Genomic DNA, 26,749 nt, shown 5'->3' with positions numbered 1-26,749 from the left:
ATAAATGTTTTAAGCCTACTAAGTTTAATCTAAAAAGATACTTTGTTTAAAAAAAAAAAATGTACATAGTAAGAAATAAATTTATTTGTTAAAAAATAAAATATTTAATTAATTTTTTTACACAACATTGTAATCAATATAAATTATTGTATTGATGTAATTGCTTTATATTATCAAATAAAAGCAATTGAAAATTTAAGTTTTATTACTTTTTTATGATAAATAAGTTTAACTTTATTTATGTTTTTATAAAATATAACGTTTTAGTTTAAAATTATGGATAAAAAAAACATCAAATATGATATAGTTTCAGCTTGATTTTGGTGCAACATCATCCTAAGTAATTACCAAATTTTCTGCTTGAGGATCTGGTTTAACAGTAAAACTTTTGCGGTCTATTGAACTCAGGTAGTTTATATTTTAGCAAGTTTAATTAAAACTTAACTATTGCTTAATTAACAAAAGTTATTTAAGACAAGCAGAAACTAAATTACAGCATATGTATGTGTAATGTAATAAAAAAAATTTCAAGGTCAAATGTTTAAAGTTAAAATATATACTTTCAGATGTTCGATAAAAGCTTAGTATAAATAAATATGATTATGACAAAGATAAATCATTTAATAAGTCACAGTAATGTTTTTAAAATACGTTTAAACTACTTTAAAATGTGTTTTCTTAATTTAGTTAATATAAAAAAAAAGAAAACATTATATTTAAGGCAATAGGGGGATTAACCATGTTTTTTACTAGTTGATCTTATTTTCTAGAGTTTTTTTAAGCTTCAAGATGATTTTTATTGTTTTAAAAAATTCAAATTAATTTTTGGAGATATGACTAGTCAAAGTCTGGCCGCATAATAGGTTCCCTATAGGAAAGGAAAACTAAAACAGCAAAAAAAGACTATTTCATTTAAAATCTATCTCCTCCTACATTTTTCAAGCAATCTTCTTCAAACTTTCACAGTCTAATCTTTATACAATAACAAAAAAATGTTACTTTGGAATTAAAAAAATTTTTTGTAAAAAATTAAATTTTTTGAGAAAAAAACACTTTTTTTTTTATTTTTGTGATAAAATTATTATTTTTTTAAGTTAATAAAATTCTAAAGTAACGTTTTTTCTTTTTATTATAAGGAACGTTTCCTGAAAATTTGAAGAAGATTGCTTGAAAAATGAAGGAGGAGATAGATTTTTAGTGAATTTTAAAATTTCTGAGAAAATTGACCTTAAAAATTTGTGGTCCTCTATATCGGAAGATTTTTTCAAAAAATTAAATATCTCAAAAGTTAAATGATATTTTTGAATTCTATAAAAACTTGCTTGTAGTTTGTACTTGAAGCTTTCATATAAAAGCCAAAGTTAATTTTTGTAAGAAAAAATGTTGGACCCCCCCTATGGCCTTAAAAGCTATTGTACAATTAAAATAAAGTAGCCACTGTGAATTGCTATCTTAGTGTAAGAAATATTTTAATGGAATTAATTACGCTTGAACAGTATCATACTCTATTTAAATGAACACTCAATCAATCTCATTTTCATTAACTTGTGGAAAAAAAACTAAAATTTCTTGAATCAAGTGAAATCTAATAATTTCCCCTTAATATTTCAAGGCCAACACTAAACCTACAAACTTGACAATAATATAATTGTTTTTATGGTTACTAGCCATTAAAAACTTGATATATGAAAAGTAATTACACAGTTTAATAATGAATGCAGCAAACAGGTACCTCAGATGTTTGTATTGGAAATAGAATTTGTTTTGATGTTTTGTTTGTAATTAGGAGCACTTATGACTGAAGTTTGTTTATAATTGGACTTGCACTCACATAGTTTGTAACTGGGTATCACACACAAAATACAACAAACTGTCTTAATATGAATTTTAGGTCTTTCATATTGGTGTAAGGAGAATGAATTTTTTTTTTTCAAAATAAAAACTGATCATTATTATTGCTTTTTTATGTTGAAAAGTAATATAAACAACTAAAATATTGCTCATTTACTACACTAGTTTCAAATTACTTTCTGTCAAGTGGTGTGTATTGAAAGAAAAATTTACACTGCTGTGAAAACAATATAATATACTCTATATCCTAAGTTTCAAATACTTAATTCTTAACTTTTCCTAAAAACTAAAAACATTGCTTTTCAATGCAATTCCTTTCCCTTTGTAAGATAAGTTATACTTATATATTGGAACAGTTTTTGATTTTGTACGGTTTTAACAAACACAATACAAACTTATTTAAATCACTGGTTACAAAATTATTTTTTTTTGTAATTTGATGGCTTCATTAAAAAGTTAAGTTTTATATATTTTTAATTATTAACCTGTATTCTAAAAATAATGTTTGTGAAATTGAAAGTTTTATAAAATAACGATGTTCTTGAAATTTAAGAAATAGAAATGTTTGTATTACTTCCTAAATACTCAATATTTTACTTGTATAAAAAGAAGCTACTTTAAAGTTAATTTATTTTAACTAGCAACAACTTTAAATTTTGAAAGATAAAGTAAACAAAATATTATAAAGTTTTTTTTAGTTTAATTATTTTTGTGTTTTGACCTAGCCAATGTCTATAAACTTAATAGTCATGTTTATTTTCACATTTGCATCAGTTAATGATTTTAATATATTTTATTGTAATTTTTTAAGTCACGACTGTTCGGTGAATTTTTTGATTAAAATCTCATAGTAGTCAGCAGCTGTAAGTGCTTTTGATTTAATTTGTTAAGCTAATCTAATACTTTATATAACTTCCCCAGATTGAAAGTAGGCAAGGTGTAAAAATTTAATTAAAGTTAAATATTTTGGAAGTTTTTTGGATTGCTTTGGGTGAAAATGGCAAAAGATCGCTTGGCAGATCTACAAAGGGTGAGTTTTTATTTTTATACAAAATATTTCACCAATAGTTATTCAAAGGTATTTTGTTTTAAAAATTGTTTTAAGTTTAAATGTTTGATTTCTCACAAGATAAAATAAAAACGTTTTGAATTAAAACAAACTGTAGAGATGAATTTATTTTTGTCTAGTTTTGTTGATAGTTGGTTTTAGCAAAATATTTTATATCTAACATAACTGGTGTTTTTAACTGTGCTTTTAAAACATAACCAGTGAGTTATTTCTGAAACTTGTATATTCAATACCAAGTTATTTTACTTTTCCTAATAATTTTAATCTTTAGTTGCTTGTTCCTGTAATTATTAAACAATATATAAGTTTTTAATGTAATATTATGAAATAAATAGCTACCTCTTCAAAAAATGTTTTAACAATAAATTGTAAAAATTTGTATTCTTAAAATAGTAAAAATAAATAATAAAAATAAATTTAACTGCTCTTAAGAATAAAATCACAATGCCTAGTTGATTTTTTTTAATTGAAAAAATTCCGTAAAAGTAGATGTGTACTTTAAACAAGTTTGCTGGTAGTTTGAATAGCTATTTTGTAAATTTTCTATAGTTTATGGTTATTTAGTTTAAAAGGGATTTAATATTTTATTATAATGTATTTATCTGTTTTTTAAGTTGTGTTGCCTTGTAAGTTCGTTTAGAATATCTATGATTATCATTTAATTAACATTATAATATGTTTTTTTACCACTTGTATAAACATGTTTATTGATTAATTTGGTATTTTTTTTCACATAGTATTGTTTCCAAAAACCTGTATTAACTTAAATTATAAAAAAAATATTTTGATCAAAATGATGCATATTTTAGATGCATATTTCAATATTTATGCTCACTCAAGGTATTGTTATAGTGATTAAAATCATGACACTCACATTAATATAAACATCTATATGATAGTTTGATAACTCTGTAAACTTAAATACTCTGTGATTTTTTCCAAAGATAAATGATAAAAAGTACATTTAGTTTATTGAAGTCTTTCCATTATTTTTCAAACACCTTTAGGTTATAGAGCAAAAGACTTAACCAGCACTTTTTTGGTACTATACAGTTTTCATATTAACCATTTTACTTCATATTTTCTTAAAATTACTGATTAAGTTTAAAAAAATGAATATGTTTTCTTAGGATTTTGTGGTACAAGTGGATGATGAAGATGGTGAAACAGTTGTCCAATCAAACAGCTTGGATGATGAGCCACTAGCCAATGAAAACGTCACACAGTTTCTACTGCAGGTTAACTGAGTTATTAATAAGAACATTTTAGACATATTTTGCTTGTTTGAAATAGTTTGAATATTATCAAAGTTTAATGTTTATAAAATTCTTTATGATAAACATTTGCTTTCTAACTTTATCAGACATTTTTTTTATTATCATGTTAAACTTTTAATTAGATTTTTCTAAAAAATAAAAAGTTATGTTGTTTTAGTTTTTATTCAAAAAAAAAAGTCTTAAGAACAATACATACATGTTGTGTTTACAAAATAAACATTTTAGTATAAATTTTTATCATTTTATTACCGTCAAGCTAAATAAATGAAATAAGTAAACATCTATTGAAACTTGAAACTATCTATGTATTAATCATTTACAATATTGTAGTTTTTTTTTTATTAAAAATTTTGTTATTTTTGTATGACATTTTTTAATATTTTTAAATTACAAACAATATATAACTAAAATTTTTGCAACAATGTTCAAACGACTTTAACTTATTGTTAATCTATCTGTTATCTATTTTTATATGATCAATTTTACTTACCAGTAGTTTCGTAAAAAAATGACTCTTTTTTTTAGTTAAAATACATTAAATGTTAAAAGATAAAATGTGTGGAAATTTTACAAGTCATTTTATAACAAGTAGGATTAAATATTTTATTTATTTGTATTGTTTTTTCTAATTATTAATATCTGCTAGTAATGTCAATGGCATTTGTCATCCACTAAGCTTATATTATTTTCACCATCTCATTTAGTTTACCCTAGACTGCACTAAACAACATTAAACAGCAAAATCCCCAAAACACTACATTTTGTTTTTATTAGAACTCATCAGACATACATAGTGACATATTAATTGCTGTTTTTGTCTCTAAACAATGTACTTTTGACCAAAGCTTCCGTTTATAGGTGCACTCAAAATGTAGGAAGCCTTGTTGACAGTTGTGTGGTGTTCTCTAATTCAATAATGCATATGCGTTTTTTAAAACCTAACTAACCAATGTTAATTTTTGTTTTAAGGCACTTATCAGTTGATTCATAAAAATAATGTAAGGATTTAAAATTTGGTCGTTTGTATTTGCTTTTTGCTTAGTAAGTTTTAAATTAAAGTAGTAATTATTAGCAAAAAGTATTTTGCTAGCGTTATTTTGCTTTTTTCCTGTGTGTTAAAATATACTTGATTTTAAAGAAGAAATTATGTAAATTAAATTTTTGCAGTCTTTTTTTTATGTTTACCCTTTTATAAACCTGTTGATTTTAGTCACATGTGTTCTAACTGACAAGTGAATATTTACTACGCAGAGACAAATATTATAAAAGCTATAATTTAAATCTTTAATTATTAATATTATTCCTTTTTTATATCAAAAATAAAATTACAAATGTTAAAAACAGAATTTTTTAAACCTAAAGTTGTATGTACTTACACTGAATTTTTCAAACAAATTAAAGTACTTTAGTAAAATTAAAATACATTTGTTTGATTCTTTTTTCTGTTTTTTGCTATTTCGAAACAATAAGCAATTCAATTATTAACATTCAGTAGTATTTTAAAGATTTTGGTGATTTCTTTCAGGTAGAAGAAATAAGAAGCATCATAGAAAAGATTGAAAGTTTAGTAGACGTCGTCAAAACAAAACAATCACAAATACTAGCTGCCCCTACCAATGACAATGGTTTGTTGTTTATTCTTGTTAATATAAAAGTATAGTATCAATATGAAATATAATTTGTGTACATGGAACTTAATTAAGTTGTTGCTGTAATTATGTATGATGAATTTATAATGTCAAAGCAACTGTTTATTGTGGAGAGTAGAAGATAAGTAGTGATAATGGCATGCAGTTCATTGCTTGAATTAATGATTTATCTGGCCTAAGTAGTTTTTTATAACGCTAAATGTTTACTGAGTGAATTTATGGTTACAAAGTAAACACGCAATTATTTTTTTTGTTATATAACAAGTACCTCATAAAAATAGCATCAAAAAAATATTTTTTTAGAGTTCAGGAATGTTTAATTTATGGAACTAGAGCAATAATTGCCATAAAAAAAGCTGATGTGAACTAAACTGTTTAAGGTAGTGTTTAAAGTCAGTAAATATACTCTACCAAATTTATAAATAAAATAATAGCAATACATACCTTAACTTAAAATGTTAATTAGGTTTCGTAAGTCAGTTTAAGGACATTTATTGAAAAATACATCAATTTGTTATTGTATTAATAATCTTTTTTCTTACTAGAGTTAAAAAAACTTAAAACTATTAAAATTTATTTCAAACGCATGCACAGCCTGTAAATGCCTGTAAATTGATCGTAATGAACTGTTTCAATGTTTATTTCAAAAAAAAAATCCTGTTTATTTTGATGATTTTAGCTCAGTAACAATAAAAGTATAAAAAGTATAAGTCTATTACAACAGTATATTTATAAATGTAATTGCCTACTTAAATATTAACCCAATAAATGTTTTATTCAATTTTTTATGTTGACATATAAGCATTAAAATATTTTGACCTACATTATACAGATTCATTACTGTTTTGTATTTATAGCATATCAAAATTGCCCAATGACAAAAAATCAATTTGAAAATAATTTTTATCTCACGCAGATTTTCACGGACTGATGAAAATAGTCCGCTGAAAATTACTTTATGACACACAAAGTCATTTTTACTTTTTTATAGATTTTTAATTTGTAATAACAAAAGTAATTAAGCACTCTGAGGTTCAAACGCCAACCAAATTGACAACCAATCAATAAAATTGGCTTGGAAAACTCTCAAATAGCACTTAAGTCTTGAAATTTAATTATTCAAAAGTTAACACATTTAGCACAAGTTTGAGTTTAATTTGATAACAATCAGTGTAAAAATAAAATGTTATCAGTTTTGTTACATGAAGCCCCTTGAGATTTACTACAGTATGCAAATTAACTGAGTTTAACATTTAATCAAAATCCGTTTATAAAAACACTACTAAAATCAGTTTCGTTTGTCTCAAGTTATGACTTTCCATACAAATAGTTAAACACTACTTCTAAAATATAAAACTTGTTCAGCTTTATTTTTTCTTCTTCAATTAATAGGTAAAGACAAATATGTTTATGTAAATATAAATGAAACATTAAGTTACAAGTTTATGTCTTCAAGTTTAAGTTATATCTTTAAAGGAATGTCTAAAGCTAATTGTGGTAAAAAAGTTATTAATATGTTTTTAGATGTAGTTTTTTTTATATAAGACTTTAAGTGATGAAAAGAATATAAAGAAAAAAGTTTGTTAACAAAAATAAATTCTAAATAAGTCATTTAATGAAGTAATAGTGTTTAAATTAAAAAAAAAACTTTTATAAACTGTAACTGACTATAAAGTTCTAAATTTAATTATTTAAAATTACTATGGATTATGATTGAAACGGTAATTGTTTAAGTGGCTGTTAATGTGACTAAATTTAAAAAATAAATCAAGTAATTTTGCTTAGTTAAGAAAGTAATTGCTTATCAGTCATGCAGTATATAACTTAAGAGATCATACTTAATTTACTTTTTATAAGTTGAAATTTAATTGTTTTTCAATTGTAAACCTTAAACATAAATCAACTAAAAAAATGTTACAAATATAACAAAAGTCTGTACAAATTTAAATTTGTAAAGTATAAGACAAAAAAAAGTCTAAATCAATATCAAATTTATTCTAAACTACTGAAGTAGCAAAATTAAACACATAAGTTAAAAGTTATATGAATATTACTCTTGGCTTTAATATTCAATAATTTAGCTTATACTTGTGGTTTTTTTCCTGAATTTGATTCATATTAAGCCCAGTTTAGCTCTATTAAGTTTATTCATATCGCTTATTTTAGCATATTTTTTTTTAACAGATATTATAATTAGATAAAAAACCTTAGTGCTCAGTTGGTTTTTATTTTTTAAAATCAAATTAGGGGATTAAACTTATTAAAGTAAAATGTTTGGTATTATTTTTAATTTGTTTGAAGCAACTTATTTTGATTGTAACCTTGTCTGGAAAAGTTATCAAAAACAATCAATTCGAAAACTATTTCTTCACTCATTTATGAAAAATTGACTTGACATAAGAAAATAAAAGGTGAGTTTCGCTGATGGCTTTCCAAAAACTCCCGAGCCAAGCGTTTTGATTAGTAGCTTTTTTCTCGCTCGCAAACTTTTTATTGACTTTTTCCAGCTTCAAAGTAACAAGTTGTGCCTCAGTGACGTCATAACGATGAAATATTTATGAAGTTTATTTCTCTCCCCCCTACGCCAACTTTGTCTTCCACACAGAAAAAAAACTTTTCAAAAGGAACCTCCACCTTTTTCAACTTTGAGAGCTCCAATATTTATTTCGTCGTTGTGTGACTTTCACTTTACAAACTGACAATAAAAGCAATCTGAGTTGAGTTCAAAACGCAGAGTACTTTGAGAGTAGCTTAAGAGTTAACATATTAAGTATTTTGTTGTAACTTTCGTTTGGGGGTTAATGAAACCGTGATGCTAAATTAGCTGTTTGTTTCCATTGAAAATGCCAGTGAACAGATGGTAATTTTGTTTAATTTTGAATATCTTGAAGTTTTTCTGGTGTTTTTTATGTTAAAAGTGTTCTGTTGTGATTTTGAGTTTAGTAGATGGCGGTAGTGGCGGTAGACGCTATGAAAATAATCCGCTCAATAAATTGTTTGTTTTGATAGGAAGTTCAAGTCATCTGTAGATAAAATAAAGTGTATATTTTTTCTTTGAACTACTTACTGCTTTTATATGACTAATTTAAAAAGGTTTATCGAGGTCTACTAGAAATATGCACACAGTTCTAATGTAGTACTTGTCATCTATTTTCTGTTTAAGTTTACAGATAATAAAACATCAATTAACGTTTACCTTGTTTTGTTATGATTTTAATGTATTAAAGTACATGTAGTTTGGTTGCATTGGTGAAAAAGTTAAAACAGAAAACTCATTTGAATTAGTATTTTTTTAAAGAAATACATTGAGTTAAAAAGAGTATGTCACTAATTCTGAAAAATCTTTAATTTAAAAAGTTACACCAAGCATGTTTCATTATATGTTTAAGTTAGAAATTTATAGATAAAATTTATAAAATCAAGATGAATTATGAACTTTTGGGGAACTTTTATAAGCAAAATGATAATGAAAACCTAAATAATGTACTATATTTTATTTTAAATGCTGTTTTCATTTTTATTTTTAAATATAAAATCATTGTAAACAAAATTATATATATTTTACATTTTGTTCTATTTTGTATTAATACATAGTGAACCTTTAAATTGTACAGGATACAAAAAAGTGATAAGAGTTTTATTTTTGATATCAAGAAAACTGCTTTTCAAGATAAACTTTCTTAACCCTGCAATCGGGTTTAATTCTTTATGTGAGATAATTAGTGAGCAAATAAAATATAAAATGACAAGACAATGTTCAAATCTAGAGTTTGAAGCCACTGTAAATTTGGTAAAACAAAACTTATTCTATAGTAACTTTGATCTTTATAAATCTTAAAGTTTGTTTTCGTTATAATTGTTTTTTACCAACATGTTACATTAGGACACTGAAAAGGTCTTTTTTGTTACCAAGAGAAGAGTTATAATCATTTTAGGACAGACTTGAATTAACTTCAAATGTCACAACTATAAAAAATTACTGATTGCTTGTATAGTGCAAGCAGAAGTTTTTTAATTTAATGAAATTTAACTATAAAACATGTGTCTATGCCAGGGTTTCCCAAAGTGGGCCAAGTGGCCCCCTTAGGGCCATGACAGATACTCAGGGGGCCATGAGCAGTAAAGGAGCCACAGGGAGGCCATGAGGTTATAATTTGAAACTTTACACTAGATATTCTCGAGTTGCAGATAAAGATAAGAAAACAAAAAAAAGGTAGTTTATGAGTAATCTTGTTGAAGGGGGCCATGGCTTTTTTTATTTCTTTAAAGGGGGCCATTTTCCAACTTTATACATGTAGAGTACGACAGTTTATGTTGTTTGCTAGTTTTCATAATAACTTCATAGTTTTCATAGCTTTTTAAACATCTTGTTTTTGTGGTATAATTTGAAAAGTGTAGTAATAAAAAATTCTGTTGTTAGTTTAGTAATTGTGGTTACAAAAATGAAACAAGTTTTAATTAGTTTTTATAAGCGTCTTGTTTCGTTTTTTTTATACTTTGATTAACTTTTCAATTATAACTGGTTTGGTAAAATTTTTAAGTTGGCCTTAAAAGTTTTTTCTTCTAATTTTAATTTTTTTGTAGAGAAAAAAAAAAGATAATACGTTTAGATATCCTTAAACTTCGCCTATGTTTGAATTCTTTGTACTTAATTGTTTTATACATAAAATAACAGTAATTTAGTTTTTATTAAGCATGAAAATGTGAATTTAAAAACGGTTTTACATTACAAACAGCAAGCGTTTAAAAAGCGTGTTTGTATTTGTTTAAAACTTTGCACAAAACTGAAACCAATCTTTCAAACAACTGCTGGTAATCTGAAAGACCTTGAAGGTTTGAAAAAAAAAATTGATTACTGCAAACAACAAAAGAACGCTCGAAAATTTGTAAAAGTTGGCTTGTATTTGTTTAATGGGAGTTATTACTGCGTAAATGCCTACGCACGCATTTCAAATTGTTAAGGTGAAAACAGTTGAATTGCGTTCCATTTTTCAGCTTGACGTGCCTAGATGTTGAAAGTGTTAAAATGTATCCCTGCTTCTATTTATGTGTTAGAAGTGCATTTCTCCATGTTTCAATTAGTATTTAAGCTTGACCTACAAGTTGGAAGCGGTTTGACACGTATAAATTTTTGTTGACTTTTCGGCTCAGATTTTCAATTAAAAAGTACGAATGTTAAAACGTGTCCCTTTCTCTACATTTTAAATAGTATTTCTATTGAAGTTAAATTTTAACCTAAAAGTTAGCATTGGTTATCATTGAAATATCTCAATTGCTAATTAGTTCTAATGTTTTAATTAAGGTGCACGTTTAAAACTTTATACCTTTTCTCCAAACTTTAATAAATGTTTCAATTTAACCTAAAAATTAGCAACAGTTTGAGGTACAATTTTTTTTATTAAATAATTGGTTTCAATTTTTAATCTTCATACAAATGCTTAAATAAATCATTTATCAAATTTTTATTTAGCAAGAATTCAAACATACCAGTAAGAAATTGTTCATGGTATAGCAATATTTTAAGATACTCTTCGAAATAAATACGTTGCAACGTTATTTCAGATCTTTACCTTTTATGATATCTATAGTGTCTTACAAATTTAATTTAACACAGTCTTTTTCAGTTATTATAAGTGTTTGAATCGTTTACAAGTTTGCGTGATACTTTTGAAATATTGAGTAGTGCTTGATATTTTCATCGTTAGAAAAAATAAAGAAACATTCAAAACGACACCAAAAACTTTCACAGAATTTTGAAAATAAACCTTCGCTTCTTATCTTTATTGACTTTTATCATGGTGGTGGTAAAATTTTAGTTTTGGCCCAAAACAAAGTAATTGCTTGAAAGTTTTCTAAACTGCAGACAATGCAGTTGTTAAGTTTTTAAATAAATAACGATAAGTATTTAATCTCATTTTGCATCTAAAACAGTGCTTCTGAAATTTTTTCAACGGAAGGGTGTGAAAAGGGTTTTTCACCAACCCTGCTGTAGAGTTGTTCGTCATTTCTCTATGACGTCATACAGCAAACTGCCAATTGGTGCTCACACAAGATTGTCTTTAGCTAGCGTCAAAAGTCCTTTTTTAAGCACAGCTGGACTCAGCTAAGAGTAACCGTCAGCTAGTATGTATTGTAAAAAGTCATTATGAAGAGTTGCTTATTTTAAGCACGCATGACATATAGTTGTGATGACATCACAGTAAAATTATCTATGACGTGACAGTTGCGAGGGAGGAGATGGAGGCGGCGATGAGCGGGATATCGGGGCACGCGAAGAAGGTGAGGGGCAAGCTGGCGGATATGAAGGGGGAGGTGGAGAACGTGCAGACCGATCTGAGCATCATTGCCGAGCAGAGGATTTACAAGTCGCAGGTTTGATTGAAATAAATTAATCTTGATTTTTTTAACTTAAATAATGTTTTGATTAAACTTCCATATTTTTTTTATAATGTTTAGTGTTTCATACAAATATATTTTTTCTGAGCGTCATTGCAGAACAAAGGATTTACAAGTCGCAGGTTTGATTTAAACAATTTTGATTTGTTGTATTTTAGTTTTAATCTTGAATTACTATTAAGTGATATATTATGCATTCAACCTGCATATGTTCTTAAAATGTACTTTAGATGAGAATATACAAGTCGAAAGGTTGATTGAACTAAACAAAATACAAATAAGAAATTATAAATAACAGTTTATTAGCACTTAACTTATTTTAAAGGTTACAATTACTACAATTTGATTGTTTTGATTGGTCAGGTTTTATTTTGAGGTTTTTATAAGTAGCTTTCATATTTTTTTTCAAATGTCTTGTGTTTTTATTATGACATACCAAAATGAAAGTATTTTTGAAACATGCCTTAAACTGAATGAAGTCATAAGTTTGGTTACTATGATTGATTTGAAAAATTTTGTTGCTATGCAATGCATATTCTAAGAAAAAATAAGATGAGCATAATAATTTCTATGTGTAAGCTCCGGGTTTTATTAAACATTTTTACGCATTTGTTTTCCATATACTTTTAACATTGTTATATAGTTAATATTTAAACTGTAAATTTCATTGTCTTGCTTAAAATGAAGTTTATCATATTACAAGTACAATTTATACAAACCTTTTTACTCGATTTTTTTTTGTGTTATTTCTATACAATGTTTATTAAACTAATAAAAACAAATAATTAAATATTTTACTACAAAACTAAAACTTTACGAATATAAATGTATACACACAGCATAAGTTTTAATGCATATGTATTTATTAATTTATGAGTATACATATATTGATATAACTCTTTTCATATCATAGTTGAAATTTGTAAAAACTTCGTATGAATTTATGTGAAACAGTCATGTAATTACGCCAAGCCACGTGTCGGTTTGATCCATATATAAAAACAGCTGTTTCTCTTTACCCTTAAAATTGATTTTATTTTATATAAACAGTTACAAATAACAGTTGTATAAACACCTCCTTGCCAAGCAACTCTATGGCTTATATAAATAGTGACTTGTACGTCACTGTAAATTTTAAACTAGTGGTTCATGAAGCATATACTCTGAAAAAAATCTAGGTGACTTTTCGGTTATAAATACACTTGTACGTTATTTACTTCATGTGTCTGTTCTTGACAACAAAGTATTGTTACACTTTAGGGTTTTGTTTGTATTTGTTTATTATTTTAATAATACCACTTTATGTTTAAAGGAGATAAAGTTATTATTATTTATTTAATTCAAACTTAACTTGCTTAACTCTGTTTATTAAAAACGCATACTTACAAACTAATACTAACTTACTAGCAGTTAGCATATAAATTTTTGCTGATGTATATTAACTCATGTATAATCGAGTTTATCATTGGCCGAACTAAGTTACACTTGCCGTATACTATTTTAATTATTTTGTTACTCCACAAACAAAAAACAATTATTTTTTGAGCAAGTGAAAATTTAAAGATTTCAAGACTTTTACCACCGTTTTTTAACAAATTGATTTTTAACAATGAAATTAATCTTAATTGCTATTTTCTAAACCTAACAAAAACCTATCTCTTAGAGCACATTTTGTTTCTAACTAAGAAATTTATCTTCTGCTTTTTCTCGATGACAAGTACATTGTAATACAAGCTTTATTATGGTTTCGTACGGAATAGACGACAGTAATTTTGTGTGTTCCGAGTTCATGTTTCTAATTAACATCGAAAAAATCAATCACTTCTTTTGTGCGGTTTCTCTGGCAAATCAATATGCTTTGATTCGAGATAAAATCTATAAACTGGTGAAGAAGTAAACATTTTAAAGAGTTTTGATTTCAAAGGCCTGGCAGTTTTGTTTAAAGAATTTCCATTTTATTTCTGTGAAAGGTGATTAATTTTTGATGTGTAGGATTAAATGTTTTATTATATATTTAATTTCTCGATTTTGTTTCAATTTTAAAGTTTTGTTTTTTATATTGCATCATATTAAACATCAAACTTTTATTTTTCGTTGCTTTAAAATTATTATTGCTTTTATATTCCTCTGAAACTTACTGCAATTTAATTCAAATTTCTCTTGACTTTTATTACATTTTGACAGTAAATTATAAGCTATCTATGAAGTAAAATAATATAAGTATTTGAACATGTATGAAGTAAAAAATGTGATGTTATAAGACAGCATAAAAAAAAGAGTTGCTTAAATCAGTTTGGCAAAACTTACTTGTGTTTTTTGTTTGTATTAAACATGGATTAAAAAAATTAGCCTATTTTAAAAACATATAAACTATCTGACATAAAATGTGTTTATTTAGTATTGTGAATAACTAATTTTATATTTATTCAGCATTAAACATATGAGTTTTCAAACTTTTTTTTAATAATTAAATCAACAATAATCGACTAATACAGTAAAAGTTACGTCTATTTGTTTTGCAATGTTTTTTTTTAAATACACTTGTGTATCAGCGAAGAAAAGATAATTTCAGTTGTTAAGTTAATAAGTCGAACATTACTAGAAAGAGCTTAGCATTTACCTAACTCCTTTGTAATGCAGTAAACCATCAAAAAATTAATTGAAAGCGTGAATCTTTTTACACGGCAGCTCATAAAAGAGAGTTTTCGTAATTACTTTTTTAACTCAAGAAAAAAAAAAGAGACTCTGTATAAATAGAGAACAAACAAAACTGCAAAGTTAACCAAGTAAAACAAAAACAAGTCGTAGAGAATCGAACATTTCGTTGTCATGGAGAGAGTCGTTGCCACGCAGTCGTTACCATGGAAATCAATATTTTCCCTGGTAACTCTTCGCGTTGTGACGCAACCGGATCTGATTGTGACCTAATAAACGCCATATTATTTGCTCATATGTTTTTCGAAACAGCGAGTATTGTTGTGATGTTTTGATTTTAATGAACTTTAGCTTTGAAAAACATTTTATTGAAAATATTAAGTTAAACAAAATATTTTTTCTGGGTTGAAGTCGGTTCTAACACTTGAATTTTTTTATTAGATGACTAGTTTATTTTTTTGTATTATTATTTTTATTTTGTTTATAATTTTGATGTGCTTATTAAATATTAACGCAACGTGTTGATTTTTAAATGTGTTGCATAATTTTTATTTAGATCGAATATTTTATCTAGTTTTAATAATACTAGTTGGGTTTTTGTATACATCTAAAATGTTTTGTCTGTTTATAGAACTCTGTTGATTTGCTGAAAAATAATAATTTTATAGAAGAGTTTTGTTTAGTTATAGTATAAAAAAAGAAATTTAAAAGTAGTGTTTGAAGTCAATAATAAAAAAAATGTTTATAATCAGGTTCTTTACACATTTTTTTCTTTTTAAATTCTTTTGTTGTAAAGTTTTATAACTTTTTATTGGCATTAGTTACATGATACAGTAATAAAAATGAGTTGTTTAGATAATTATAATACTTTACACAAAGTTTTAATAAATAAAACTTATCATTTTTTTGTACTCTTCAAATGACTTTTCGTATTTTGTGGTGTTTTTGTATTTATTATAGTTTCACAACTTAACTTTAAATTTAACATAGTTAAAAATAACAAACACTTATCTGTCCACTGTTTGTTCAGTTTCAAAGCATGTTACAACTACCACTAAAATTTAGCACCCTTAACACGCTTATTGATTAAAAACATTTACAAAATTAAGCAACGCTGAAACATTTATTATCATAAATCATTTATAAAGTATAATATTGAAACAATTTATTAATTTAAAAACATTTATAATGAAACACTGAACATATTAATTAAAAACATATACAAATTAAGCTTACAGAAAACATTTATTAGTATAAAGGCTTCACACATACAAACAAATTTACACTATTTGTTTAAAGTTATATTGTTAAAAATAGTATATACAACTATTGTTAATTGTTCAGTTCCAAAACAAGATTACAACTGAAATTTAACACACTGAAATATTTATTTACATAAAATCATTTACAAAATTTAGTGCACCGAAATATATGTTAGTTTAAAACCATTTATCAAATTTAATATTGAAGTCACTTATTAGTATAAAACGTTTATAAAGGCATTTACTAAAACATTTATTGATTTAAAAATGTTTACAAAATTGCACCCAAATCATTTATTAATAAAAAAATATTCATAAAGAAACACTAAAAACATTTACAACACTCAGTTTATTAAAACGTTTAAAACAAAAATACAAATTGTAAAGGCACACAGAAGTTTGAAGTTTTTATTGATAAAAAACATTCACGAAATTTAGCACACAGAAAGTATTTATTAATAAAAACATTTTCAAAGGCCAACATATGTTACGCTGATGCCAATGCACGGAAAAGTGCGAATCGATACTAATTCCCCATTGGCTGCGAAATAATTTCGCATTAGTCGCAATTTCTGTTGATTTCCAACGCCGTCTTGTTACGGTTGTTTTTATCTGATGATATAAAAAAAAAAGATTTGATGAAAGTAAAAACGAATGTAAAAACGTTTCGGCTTGTATTTGGTTGCAGGTCGTGTTATAAGTTTGAAATTTAATTTTAATCGGATTTAGATATTAAAGTTCGAAGTTTTCGAGTTTAACTGCAGAAAAGTGTTTTGTTTGTCAAACCAATATTTTTTCTATCATAAAAAGTAGGGGAAAGCGAAGTCTGCACCAGTTGTAATTTATAAATTTTATTCTGATACTCCAGTTTGCATCTTGTGATATCAGTAGCGGTTTATTTAAATAAAGAAATATTTAAAAATAGACTTGTATAAATAATGAGGCCGCTAATTGAGTCATGAGCTTGAAAAGGAACTATCACCGCCTGCAGTTTTAAATATTTTGAGTTTGTTTGCAGAAAAAGAGTTCGGTTTTGGTTTGTCAAACATGATTCGGTGCCAACGTGCGCGCGGTTCTTTTTCCAGAATACAAATATAGGAAAAAGTTCAACTGTTGGCAGCAGACAGGGGTAGCTTGAACCCAACAATGCCGAAAGGTGGGCATAGTTCACGGATTTTCAAATAAAAGTAATTGTTATGTCAGTTTCTTTGTTGTTTGTTTCAACGAAGGTCAATACCAAGTTTAATTTTTTTTAGACGTAAAAGCTCGAAAGAATTTTAGTTTGATTAAGAACAAAACATTTTCTATCAGTGTAGTTTATTTTTTTTGAAGAAAACATCGGAGTCTACAGAATCTAAGCCTGGAGTTTCTTATGCCCCGAGACAAGCTCAAGTTAAGTAGGATGATCATACCAATTCGATCATCAGATCACAAGCCAAACAAGTTTATGACATCAAAAAGACATTACTTAAAAAAATGATGTTAACAAGGTTTGATCATACCAGTTCGATCATCAGACCACAACCCTTCGGGAGACTGAGACCCGGGTTTCGCTCTTATTTAAACTCGTCAGTCAGCTGCAACCAAAACCTTGCAGTCATGGTGAAACATGATAAACTGTTTGTAAATTGACGACTGCAAGTTTTTCGGTTGCGGCTGACTGACGAGTTTAAACAAGAGCGAAACCCGGGTCTCAGTCTAGCGAAGGGTTGTGGTCTGATGATCGAATTGGTATGATCAAACCTTGCTAACACAATTTTTTTAAGTAATGTCTTTTTGATGTCATAAACTTGCTTGTTATACTTCTTTACAAGCACGATCAATACCAAGCTCGGACTTTTTTGGATACCAAAATCAATAGTTTACTAGTTGTAGTTTTTATAAGAACAATAAAGTCTAAATTTTTACAAATCTAATAAATTTCATTAGTAAGTATAAAACAATCGGTGCGTTTATTAAACTGGATTAAGTTCAACGACATTCCAATTTTTTCATTGATATTTGGATTTAAAAAAAATTCTAGTTATTTTTTATTGTACGCAAGTAAGCAGCTGCTTGATTTTTTTTGTAAACTTTTTGTGCAGTTAAAGAATGTTCTCATACTTTACACTTTTTTTTCATACCATCAGCAAGATATATTAAAAAAAGTGTAATAAAAACGTTTTGAAAAAAAAACCTTTGTATTTTTATATATAAATTAATAGATGAATAAGAGTATAAAAACACTTTTTGTTTTGTCAATTTAGAAACAATAAATTAAATATTAACGAAAGTTGTAAAAAACAAGTTATTAATTCAGACAAGCAAAAGTGGACGTCTTATATTATTATTCATAAACATATATATTTAATTAAATATATATTTATTCTTACTATTATTTTCAGCACGCCATGCTGTCCAGGAAGTTCATATCCACTATGACGTCATACAACATCGTGCAGCAGGACCACAGGAGAAAGTGCAAGGAGAGGATCAGGAGGCAGCTTGAGATTACCGGTTGGTATTAACATATATATATATATTTATTTATTTATTTATTTTACAGGTATAAATTAGTCTATATTGCTTTGTATAAAAAATATCGGAAGTATCACGTTACTATAAGTTAATATTTTAACGTATATAAGTTTTAACCAATCTAAGATAGTATGATAATTTACACCTGTGTAAGACTGTTGTACATACAAATTGTACGTATAAATTAGTATGAGGTGTTATGTATCATTTAAAATTGAAAATGACAGGTTAATGTAAATATTAGTAAACATTAAACTGGTAGGCAGAAATAGTAAATTTATATAAATAAATATATACCACTTACATATATATATATATATATATATATAAGCTTAGCTTATCACGATCTCCAGGATTTAACGCCTTTTAATGTTACATCTTATAAATGAATATATAATTAATTTATTTGGCAATAGGTCAGTATAAATAAGATATAATAATTAAATATAGTTTATTTGCTTGTGATCGTTGCGAAAGCATGAAAAAGTTGTAAAGCAGTAAAATCTTCAAAACTTTTCGTCAGATTTTAAATAAAATATGTAGTTAATAAAAAAAAATATAACAGGAACGCAGATGGACGATGAACAAGTTGAAGAAATGCTGGAGAAAAATCAGGAGGGAAATGTTGGAGTTTTCAGTGGACTTGTTAGTTGATTATAAATATATTATTTTATTTGTTTTAAAATCAAGAAGGAAATTTTTTTAGTGGACTTGTTAATTTATAACAAATATATTATTATATTTGTTTTAAAATTAGAAAGGAAATGTTCCTAGTGGGCTTTTTAGTTTATTATAAACATATTATTTCATTTGCTTTAAAATCAGTAAGGAAATGTTGGAGTTTTTAGTGGACTTGTTAGTTTATTATAAATATATTATTTTATTTGTTTTATAATCAGGAGGGAAATGTTGGAGTTTTTAGTGGACTTGTTAGTTTATTATAAATATATTATTTTATTTGTTTTAAAATTAGTAAGGAAATGTTGAACTTTTTAGTGGACTTGTTAGTTTTAATCAAGTGGTTTTTTTAGTAACTGTAGAAAAAATAAAGAGATTAAAAAAAACATTATTTTTGGACTCATCACTATAACAATTCAATTTCTCATTTACACACTTACTTACTTGAGCAATGATATATTTTTTAGTTTTTTAAAACCGTTTATATGTTATTGTTTTGTAATTTAGTGGTAAAGAGATTATCAATTATTTTTTAAGTCTAAACCGAAGGTTAAAATGTTGTGGATAAAATATTTGGCAAAAGGAAATTGTAAGTTTTTCTTTCAATATAACTTTTTACGAGCTTGTTTTTTCCAAGTTTTTTTAACTAGTGTTTGATAAACTCAATATTGTTCACCCTCTCAATTTGACCCTAAGGAGTAATATCGCCCATTTTAAAAGTTCCTGTTAATGACATATACTCAATTAAAAACACACTAATTTGCATATGTTTCGGACTATGCAAATCTTCATGCACCAAGTCATCCTGAGAACAAGATTTAACTAGCTTCTTATTTTGTACTTGATTTTTCTATCAAATTTGAAAATAGTTAAGAAATATCACTTACTCACAGGCACTGATGGATTCTCAGCAGAGCAGGCAGGCGCTAAACGACATCGAGGCTCGACACAACGACATAATGAAGCTCGAAACTTCGATACGGGAACTTCACGACATGTTCATGGACATGGCCATGATGGTCGAACAGCAAGTTGGTTTTGGTAGTTTAAGTGTTTGCAAATTTTTTTTTATTAAATGTTTTTTGAGGATTTTTAATTTTAAAAAAAGTGTGTTTTGCCATTTTGTTACAAGTTAAATCATATTTAAGGATTTACTTGTTTACACTATTTATTTAAAGCATGTACTATTTTTTAGGTTAAAAATCAATTAAGTATTCCATCCAATAACATTTAGGCAATTTTAACAAATCTTACATATAAATTAAAATATTCACATTTATAATTTGAAAAATTACTTTCTCATAAAGTCATAAGTTTTCAACAGTTGACATCTGAAAATTCTGACAACATATGTTGGCACAGTTTGTGTTCGTTCTGTTTTGTGCAACCCAGGAAAAAACATGCAAACACTTTTGTATTTTTTCACGCAATCACCAATTTATCACGTCGTGTAAAAAGTATAAATGTTCACACCCAAAAGATCTTTATAGTGTTTAATTAAATTTGCATGCTCTGATTCTAGTGATTCAGAGGAGAACGTATAGATGGTATACTATCAAAATCCACCCGCGTTCAAAATCCACCCAATTTTTTTTTTGTTAATTTATTTTATATTAACTATTTTTATTTTTCGCTATCACTGTTACCCTTATGCCTTACGTTCGATCGGTTAGCGGTTCTCAAAATTTATCGGGTGAATTTTGAACCGTATAGATAGTGCGTTAAAAATAAATTAACAAATTTTGCACTTATCTCAAAACGTCTTTGTTACGTCACAGGGGGAAATGATCAACATGATAGAGCACAACGTGAGCAACGCGGAGGAGTACGTGGAAAAAGCCGCCGTGCAGCTGAACGAAGCAGTGGTGATGCAGACCGCCGTGAGGAAGGTTGAAAATATAATTTTACAAGTTTTTGAAATAAAAAGTCGATTGATTAATACAGGGGTCGGCAGGTCAAAAAAGGAACGTTTTTTATGTGCTTTAAAAATCATATTTAAAGATATTTTTTCAACAAAAATACTTAGGTGCTAAATTATCCTTTAAACATAACACTAATACTTAATTTTTGGTTATTGAAAACATAAATATATTTAACTATTTGAAAGTTTGCCGACCCATGGATTAATATCTTACACGATTTAAAACAGTAAGGAGTAAAATTTAACAACAGCTAGGGTTTGTTTAACAGTTAAAACTAAATGTATCTGGTGTGTGATAACAAAATTTTGAATGTTGTTAAGTGAGGTTAGAATTTAACAGCTAGTCTGTTTAAAAAGTTAAATCACCCGTGTAAATTGCCTAAGTTTTATAATTTTACGGAAGCTTTGTTAATGTTTTTTCCTTTCAAAATTAAAAGTATTTTTAAAATATTACAAAAAATAGTTTTTAAAAGTTAAAAATAATATTTTTGTTAAAGCAAATATTTTTGTTACTGACACTTTGTAAAAGTGATAACTATTATTTCCCAGTAACATTTAAAAAAAAGTTATTTAACAATGTGTTATTTTGGTCAAAAGTACTTAATTATTGTAATTCAAACGACTCAGTTATAAATGTAAACTTTCTTTTAAATTTAAAATTATCATAAACAAACCTGTTAGCAGAAAGTTTTATGTAACGTCATACTAATTACTACTTTTTTACAACAGAAAAAGTTCTTTTTATTCATCCTAGTTTGCCTTGTAGCTGCCGCCTTGATTCTTGTTATTTATTTTTCCATGCCGAAATCTTAATAACTACAGGTTAGAGTTGTTAAAGTACAGATATTTTTATAAATACATTTTAATATATATATATATAGCTTTATTTAAAGGTTTTTCGTAGATGTTAAAAAGAATTAGTTAGTGCTAGGTTTTTATTTAACACAGAATTGTAGTGCTAACTTAAAATATAACAAAAATAAAATATAGAGTTTTATGCACTAAATAAACATTTAATTAAAGTTTCCAATACTCAACAGTTCACCAGCATACATAATGCATACTGTTGTAGATTTTTTTCCTTATAATGTATTCTTAAATTGTATGGTTAACTTTTCAGTAGATTTAATGTGTGGTATTTTGTGAAATTATTAGAGATATAAACAGTTTATACTTTTAGCTCATGCAGACATTTCAGTTCCTGTTCAAATGAAAATAAATGATGGTTTAGTAAGCTGTTGTGACGTCGTAATACAAAGTAGTGAATAAATTTTGCTAGCCACTGCTTAATTATACTAACTGCAATACTTGATGGCTTGAAAGCTTTGTTTTCCACGTATCATTTCAACTTTGCTTTTTTAATCATGAACCCTGCGTTTCTAATTTATTTTTACACAACTCAAAGAGTATTACGTTTTATTAATTAATTTGTTTTCTTTAATTAAATGTTTGTTGTTCGTAAATTATGCATGACAGTTGTATTAGAAAATAATAACAGTTTTACACATAAAAACGACTGACCTAATATGTTATAGCTTGTACTTTTAATATTGCACTACACTGAAAAAACAGCTTCAAATTTTTAAAATAATTTGCAAATTTTTCCTGGAAGGTCAATTTTTAAACGCTGAGAAAGACGTTTTTAAAGTTTTTTGTTAATTTATAAGCCATTTTGCGTACAGTTGTGATGCAATAGTGACACGTCAAATTGTTGTTTGTGACGTCATATTAGCTGTAGTAATAGTTGTGCTTTCACATTCGCCTTCTAGGAAATAAACTTTACTTTGTCTCACATCAAAGTAAAGTTTTTATATATTTTTCAATCAGTTAGAAACGTTATGATGCATATGTTACAAGTGTTTTTTTTTATTTTTAAAAATTAAAAAGGTAAACAATTTTTGATTTTTCGAAATTACTTAAAAGATTATATTTAAAAAGATTTCTTTTGGTCTTCTCATAGTGGTAAAATTTAATTTAAACTTTTTTTCAGTTTTTACTAAAAAAACTAGTTTTATGCTTTTCTAATTCCATAAATTTTCGTGCTAATAACTTGTTTAATGTTCTGTTTGTTTTGCTGAATATAATACAAAAAGCTGTAATTTTAACGTCTTAGTTGCTTGCTTTATATAATAATTCATTTAGATTGTTTCAAACTTAATGTTCTATTAAAGTTATATAAAACATCATCTTTGCAATTAAAGTAGGATAACTATAAAGTGTAATGTGAAATCAGCAATAAGATTTAAAGTAGTTTTTGCAGTAGTGTAAAATTGAGTTTCCAATGGAACTAAAATTTCAAATACTAGTTTTGCTTATACTAAAGTTATTGTTTAGATTATTAAACGTTTAAATTTGTATATTTTTCACTGAAATGATCTGCATTGATTGATCAAAACTGAAATTTATTCGACAAGTTTTACAGAAACCAAGCAAGTTAGTTGAGTCAAGTGAGATGTCTTTCTAGCAAGTTTAATAAAATCAATTCTCACAGCTTTGTGTATTTGATTTTTTAGTAGAATGCAGCTTAGTTTCGTTTGAAAGTTGAGAGTCCACAAGGTTCTAACTAATTGTAATTGGGGTCTATTTATTATACTATATATCAGTTGCTGTTGCTCCAGTAGAGTAAATATTCAACAGACAATAATGTTCCACCGAGTGTAGTAAAAACGTTCACAGTTTTAAACGAGAGGAAAGAAAGCCAGCGGGTTCAGAGTGCAAGTTAGACGAAAGCAGAAAGAAGCAGCGAACGAAAAAGTGAGTTAATTAATTAGCATAACAATTCAACAACACAGGCAGAGAGCTAACGGCTTTGAGATAATCGATTTCTCTGATCGCATTTGATATAACTTCTTCGAGCGATAAGGTTGAGAAAAAAAAGTCATCAGAAGGAAAATTAAAACAGTTTTAATTAGATTAGGCTGGGGAAAATCTGATAACAGCATAAGTCGATAAGTCTATCCGAAATCGATATTTTTTCTTCTTTAATAACCTCCTCTCGTTATTAACTTTTCGCAGGTGAGTTATTAATTTTTTACAGTTAAGGTTTAGAAAAATAAGAATATGTAAGTTTTTCTTCAACTCGTATCTAAATAATTAAATGGTTTTATATTCTTTAGTTGGATTAAATACTTGAAAGTTAAAAATTAAATATTTTTTTTTTAGTACATCATTTGGAGCTTATTGCCTTATTTTCAAAAGTTACATAGATTAGTACTAGTTTAATTAAAATAAATACTTCAATATTTTCTTAAAATAACTAGACAGATAAACTTTCAATATCATCTAGCTTATATATTCAAAATCGAACTCTGTTCTAACGTTAAGCCGTATATAATGCTTATTTGAAGTTGAATTTAGAAAATCAATTTTAAATACTACGCTGCCGTTTCTTGAAGTTATATAAGTTACTTTAAAGTATCGATTGCAATTTTACGTAATCTATGTAGAAATGTTTTAGAAACCAAAAACCGAAAGCATTTTTTTTCGCCACAAATTATTAGCCACAAAAATTTTGGATAGGCGTTTTACGGTAGTCATACTAGTAAATTGCTCAAATTGAATATACAAACCATTCAGACAAACTTTGAGTTAAACCGAAAAAAAGTTATACTTTGATGTTTAAGATGTCTAAGATTTTACCTTACAATATACGTTTTATCGCTTTAAAGAAATAATTACTCTGGTTTAGCATTATAGATTTTACTTTACGGTCAAAAAATATATGTAATTTACTAGGATGTTTTAAGTTTGTGATGTTGAGTTTATTAGGATAAAAATAAGTTTTTGTGAGTAATTCTGTTAAATACAGTTTTTTAGCATTATTTTTATGTTTATTTAATTATTGAAAGTTTTCAATTATCTACAATTAATTCATAGTTCTTATAATGATATTATAATAATCTTACTTTGAAAATTTAAAGCTAGTCATTAAAATTTTCAATATATTTAAAAAAATGAAAAATTTATTTTAAAAAGTTATTATTTTATACATTTGATGTTTCACAAGTGGAAAATGCATCAAATAGTTTTTCGTTTAAAATGAAAACAATAAAATATTTACTAAAATATATTTGTAGGTAATATAAAGGGTTGCCAACAAACCTGGAATCCTGGAATTTTAAGCAATTTTTACATGTAAAGTAATTAAGTTTCGATTCGACGCAAAAGATCTGGCATATTAATTTAAAGGAATGTGAATTATTTTTTATATATTTAAATTAGCTTTACAATATTTTAATACTAAATAAAGCAGTTTTTTACTTACTCTGAATTTAATACTAAAACTAGACCCAAAAATTTGTCCTTTCTAAAACCTGGAAGAAATTCAGAAAACTTGGAAGAAATTTCTCAAAAACCTTTGGTAGACCAGAATATAAAAGACAGAATTATAAAATCATTAAAACTCTTATTTCGTTATACTTATTCTAAGAAATATCCAAGTGCTTCACAAGACCAAAACAAAAAGTTTATAGTTAGGTTTTCATCTGATTTTATTAATTAGCCTACACAAGGTGCTCTTGTAATTTGCAAAAGCGTTTTTGTGCATTTAAAACTTAATAAATTCAACCGACTTGTAACCTTTTAAAGTTTATTTTTTATATTTATGAGCTTAGTATTTTTTTGAGTTGCGAGTTTAAGTTTGTTTCAAGTTTTTTTAATTTACAATGTTTTGTCTGTTTTGTATCTAAGCTTGGAGTTCTCAATTAAATTTAAATTTGTAGCCTTGAATTCGAGACCAGTAATGATAAATTTCACATTTTAGTTTAATGACTTAACTTAAACAGTTTAAAACTTCTTTTTAGATAATTTCCGATAAAAAAACTTCTTTGTTTCTCGTAGTTTATACCCAAACTAAAAAGTAAAAAAATGCAATTAAAAGCTTACATCAACATATGAGCTAGTAATTACTTTGATGAAAAAAATTACATAAATTAATGTTACCTTTATTAAGTTGCTTCAACTGGTATAATAAATTCTATTAATTGAAAATGGAGCAAAATAATCGATGTATAATGCAGTACCCACTTTAAAATGCCACTAACAAAGCTTACACGCGGTTTTTCATTTTAAACCCATTGATAATTTAGTTAAGTTTCAGCATAAAACTAATCAAGTTATTTAATTTTGAAACGCCTCAACAGTGTAGAGTATCTTAGATCTCACGGGCTCTTCAAAAAAAAAACGAAAATAGAAATTTCTCGGTTGAGCTCTAATTTCTTAATCACCCACCCTTTCCAAAGGCAAATCGGCACATTTGTTTTGAAGGAGAGAAAAGGTTTCCTTGTGACGTGATAATTGAATAATACGAAAATCAATTTCGCATCTTTAATTCATCAATTCATTGAAATCTTTTAAAAGTTTTCGTTCTCCCCCTGACCTCTTTTATCTCGCAAAATCTTTTCTTTTAGGATTAATAGTCTTTCTCCATCAAAACCGACCCCACCTACTCTATTATTTTTTCCTCTAAGTTGTAA

General features: G+C 26.4%; 1 protein-coding gene across 1 annotated transcript; it reads left to right on the top strand.

Moving 5' to 3' along the window:
- Window positions 1–2,772: 2,772 nt before the first annotated feature.
- On the top strand, window positions 2,773–23,115 carry LOC145842381 (syntaxin-like). The gene is made up of 10 exons (XM_082949807.1): window positions 2,773–2,881; window positions 4,051–4,158; window positions 5,723–5,822; window positions 12,070–12,218; window positions 18,544–18,655; window positions 19,242–19,321; window positions 20,248–20,385; window positions 21,133–21,243; window positions 22,005–22,097; window positions 22,456–23,115. The coding sequence occupies exons 1-9, from the start codon at window positions 2,849–2,851 to the stop codon at window positions 22,086–22,088; spliced, it is 915 nt and encodes a 304-aa protein (XP_082805933.1). The 5' UTR covers window positions 2,773–2,848; the 3' UTR covers window positions 22,089–22,097; window positions 22,456–23,115.
- Window positions 23,116–26,749: the final 3,634 nt, after the last annotated feature.

The sequence above is a fragment of the Thalia democratica genome, chromosome 8, assembly GCF_965202585.1.
Source record: "Thalia democratica chromosome 8, ktThaDemo2.hap1.1, whole genome shotgun sequence".
In the NCBI taxonomy this organism is placed as follows: Eukaryota; Metazoa; Chordata; class Thaliacea; order Salpida; family Salpidae; genus Thalia; species Thalia democratica.
The sequence above is the reverse complement of the archived record's forward strand: the minus strand, read 5'-3'. Positions and strand labels throughout refer to the sequence as shown.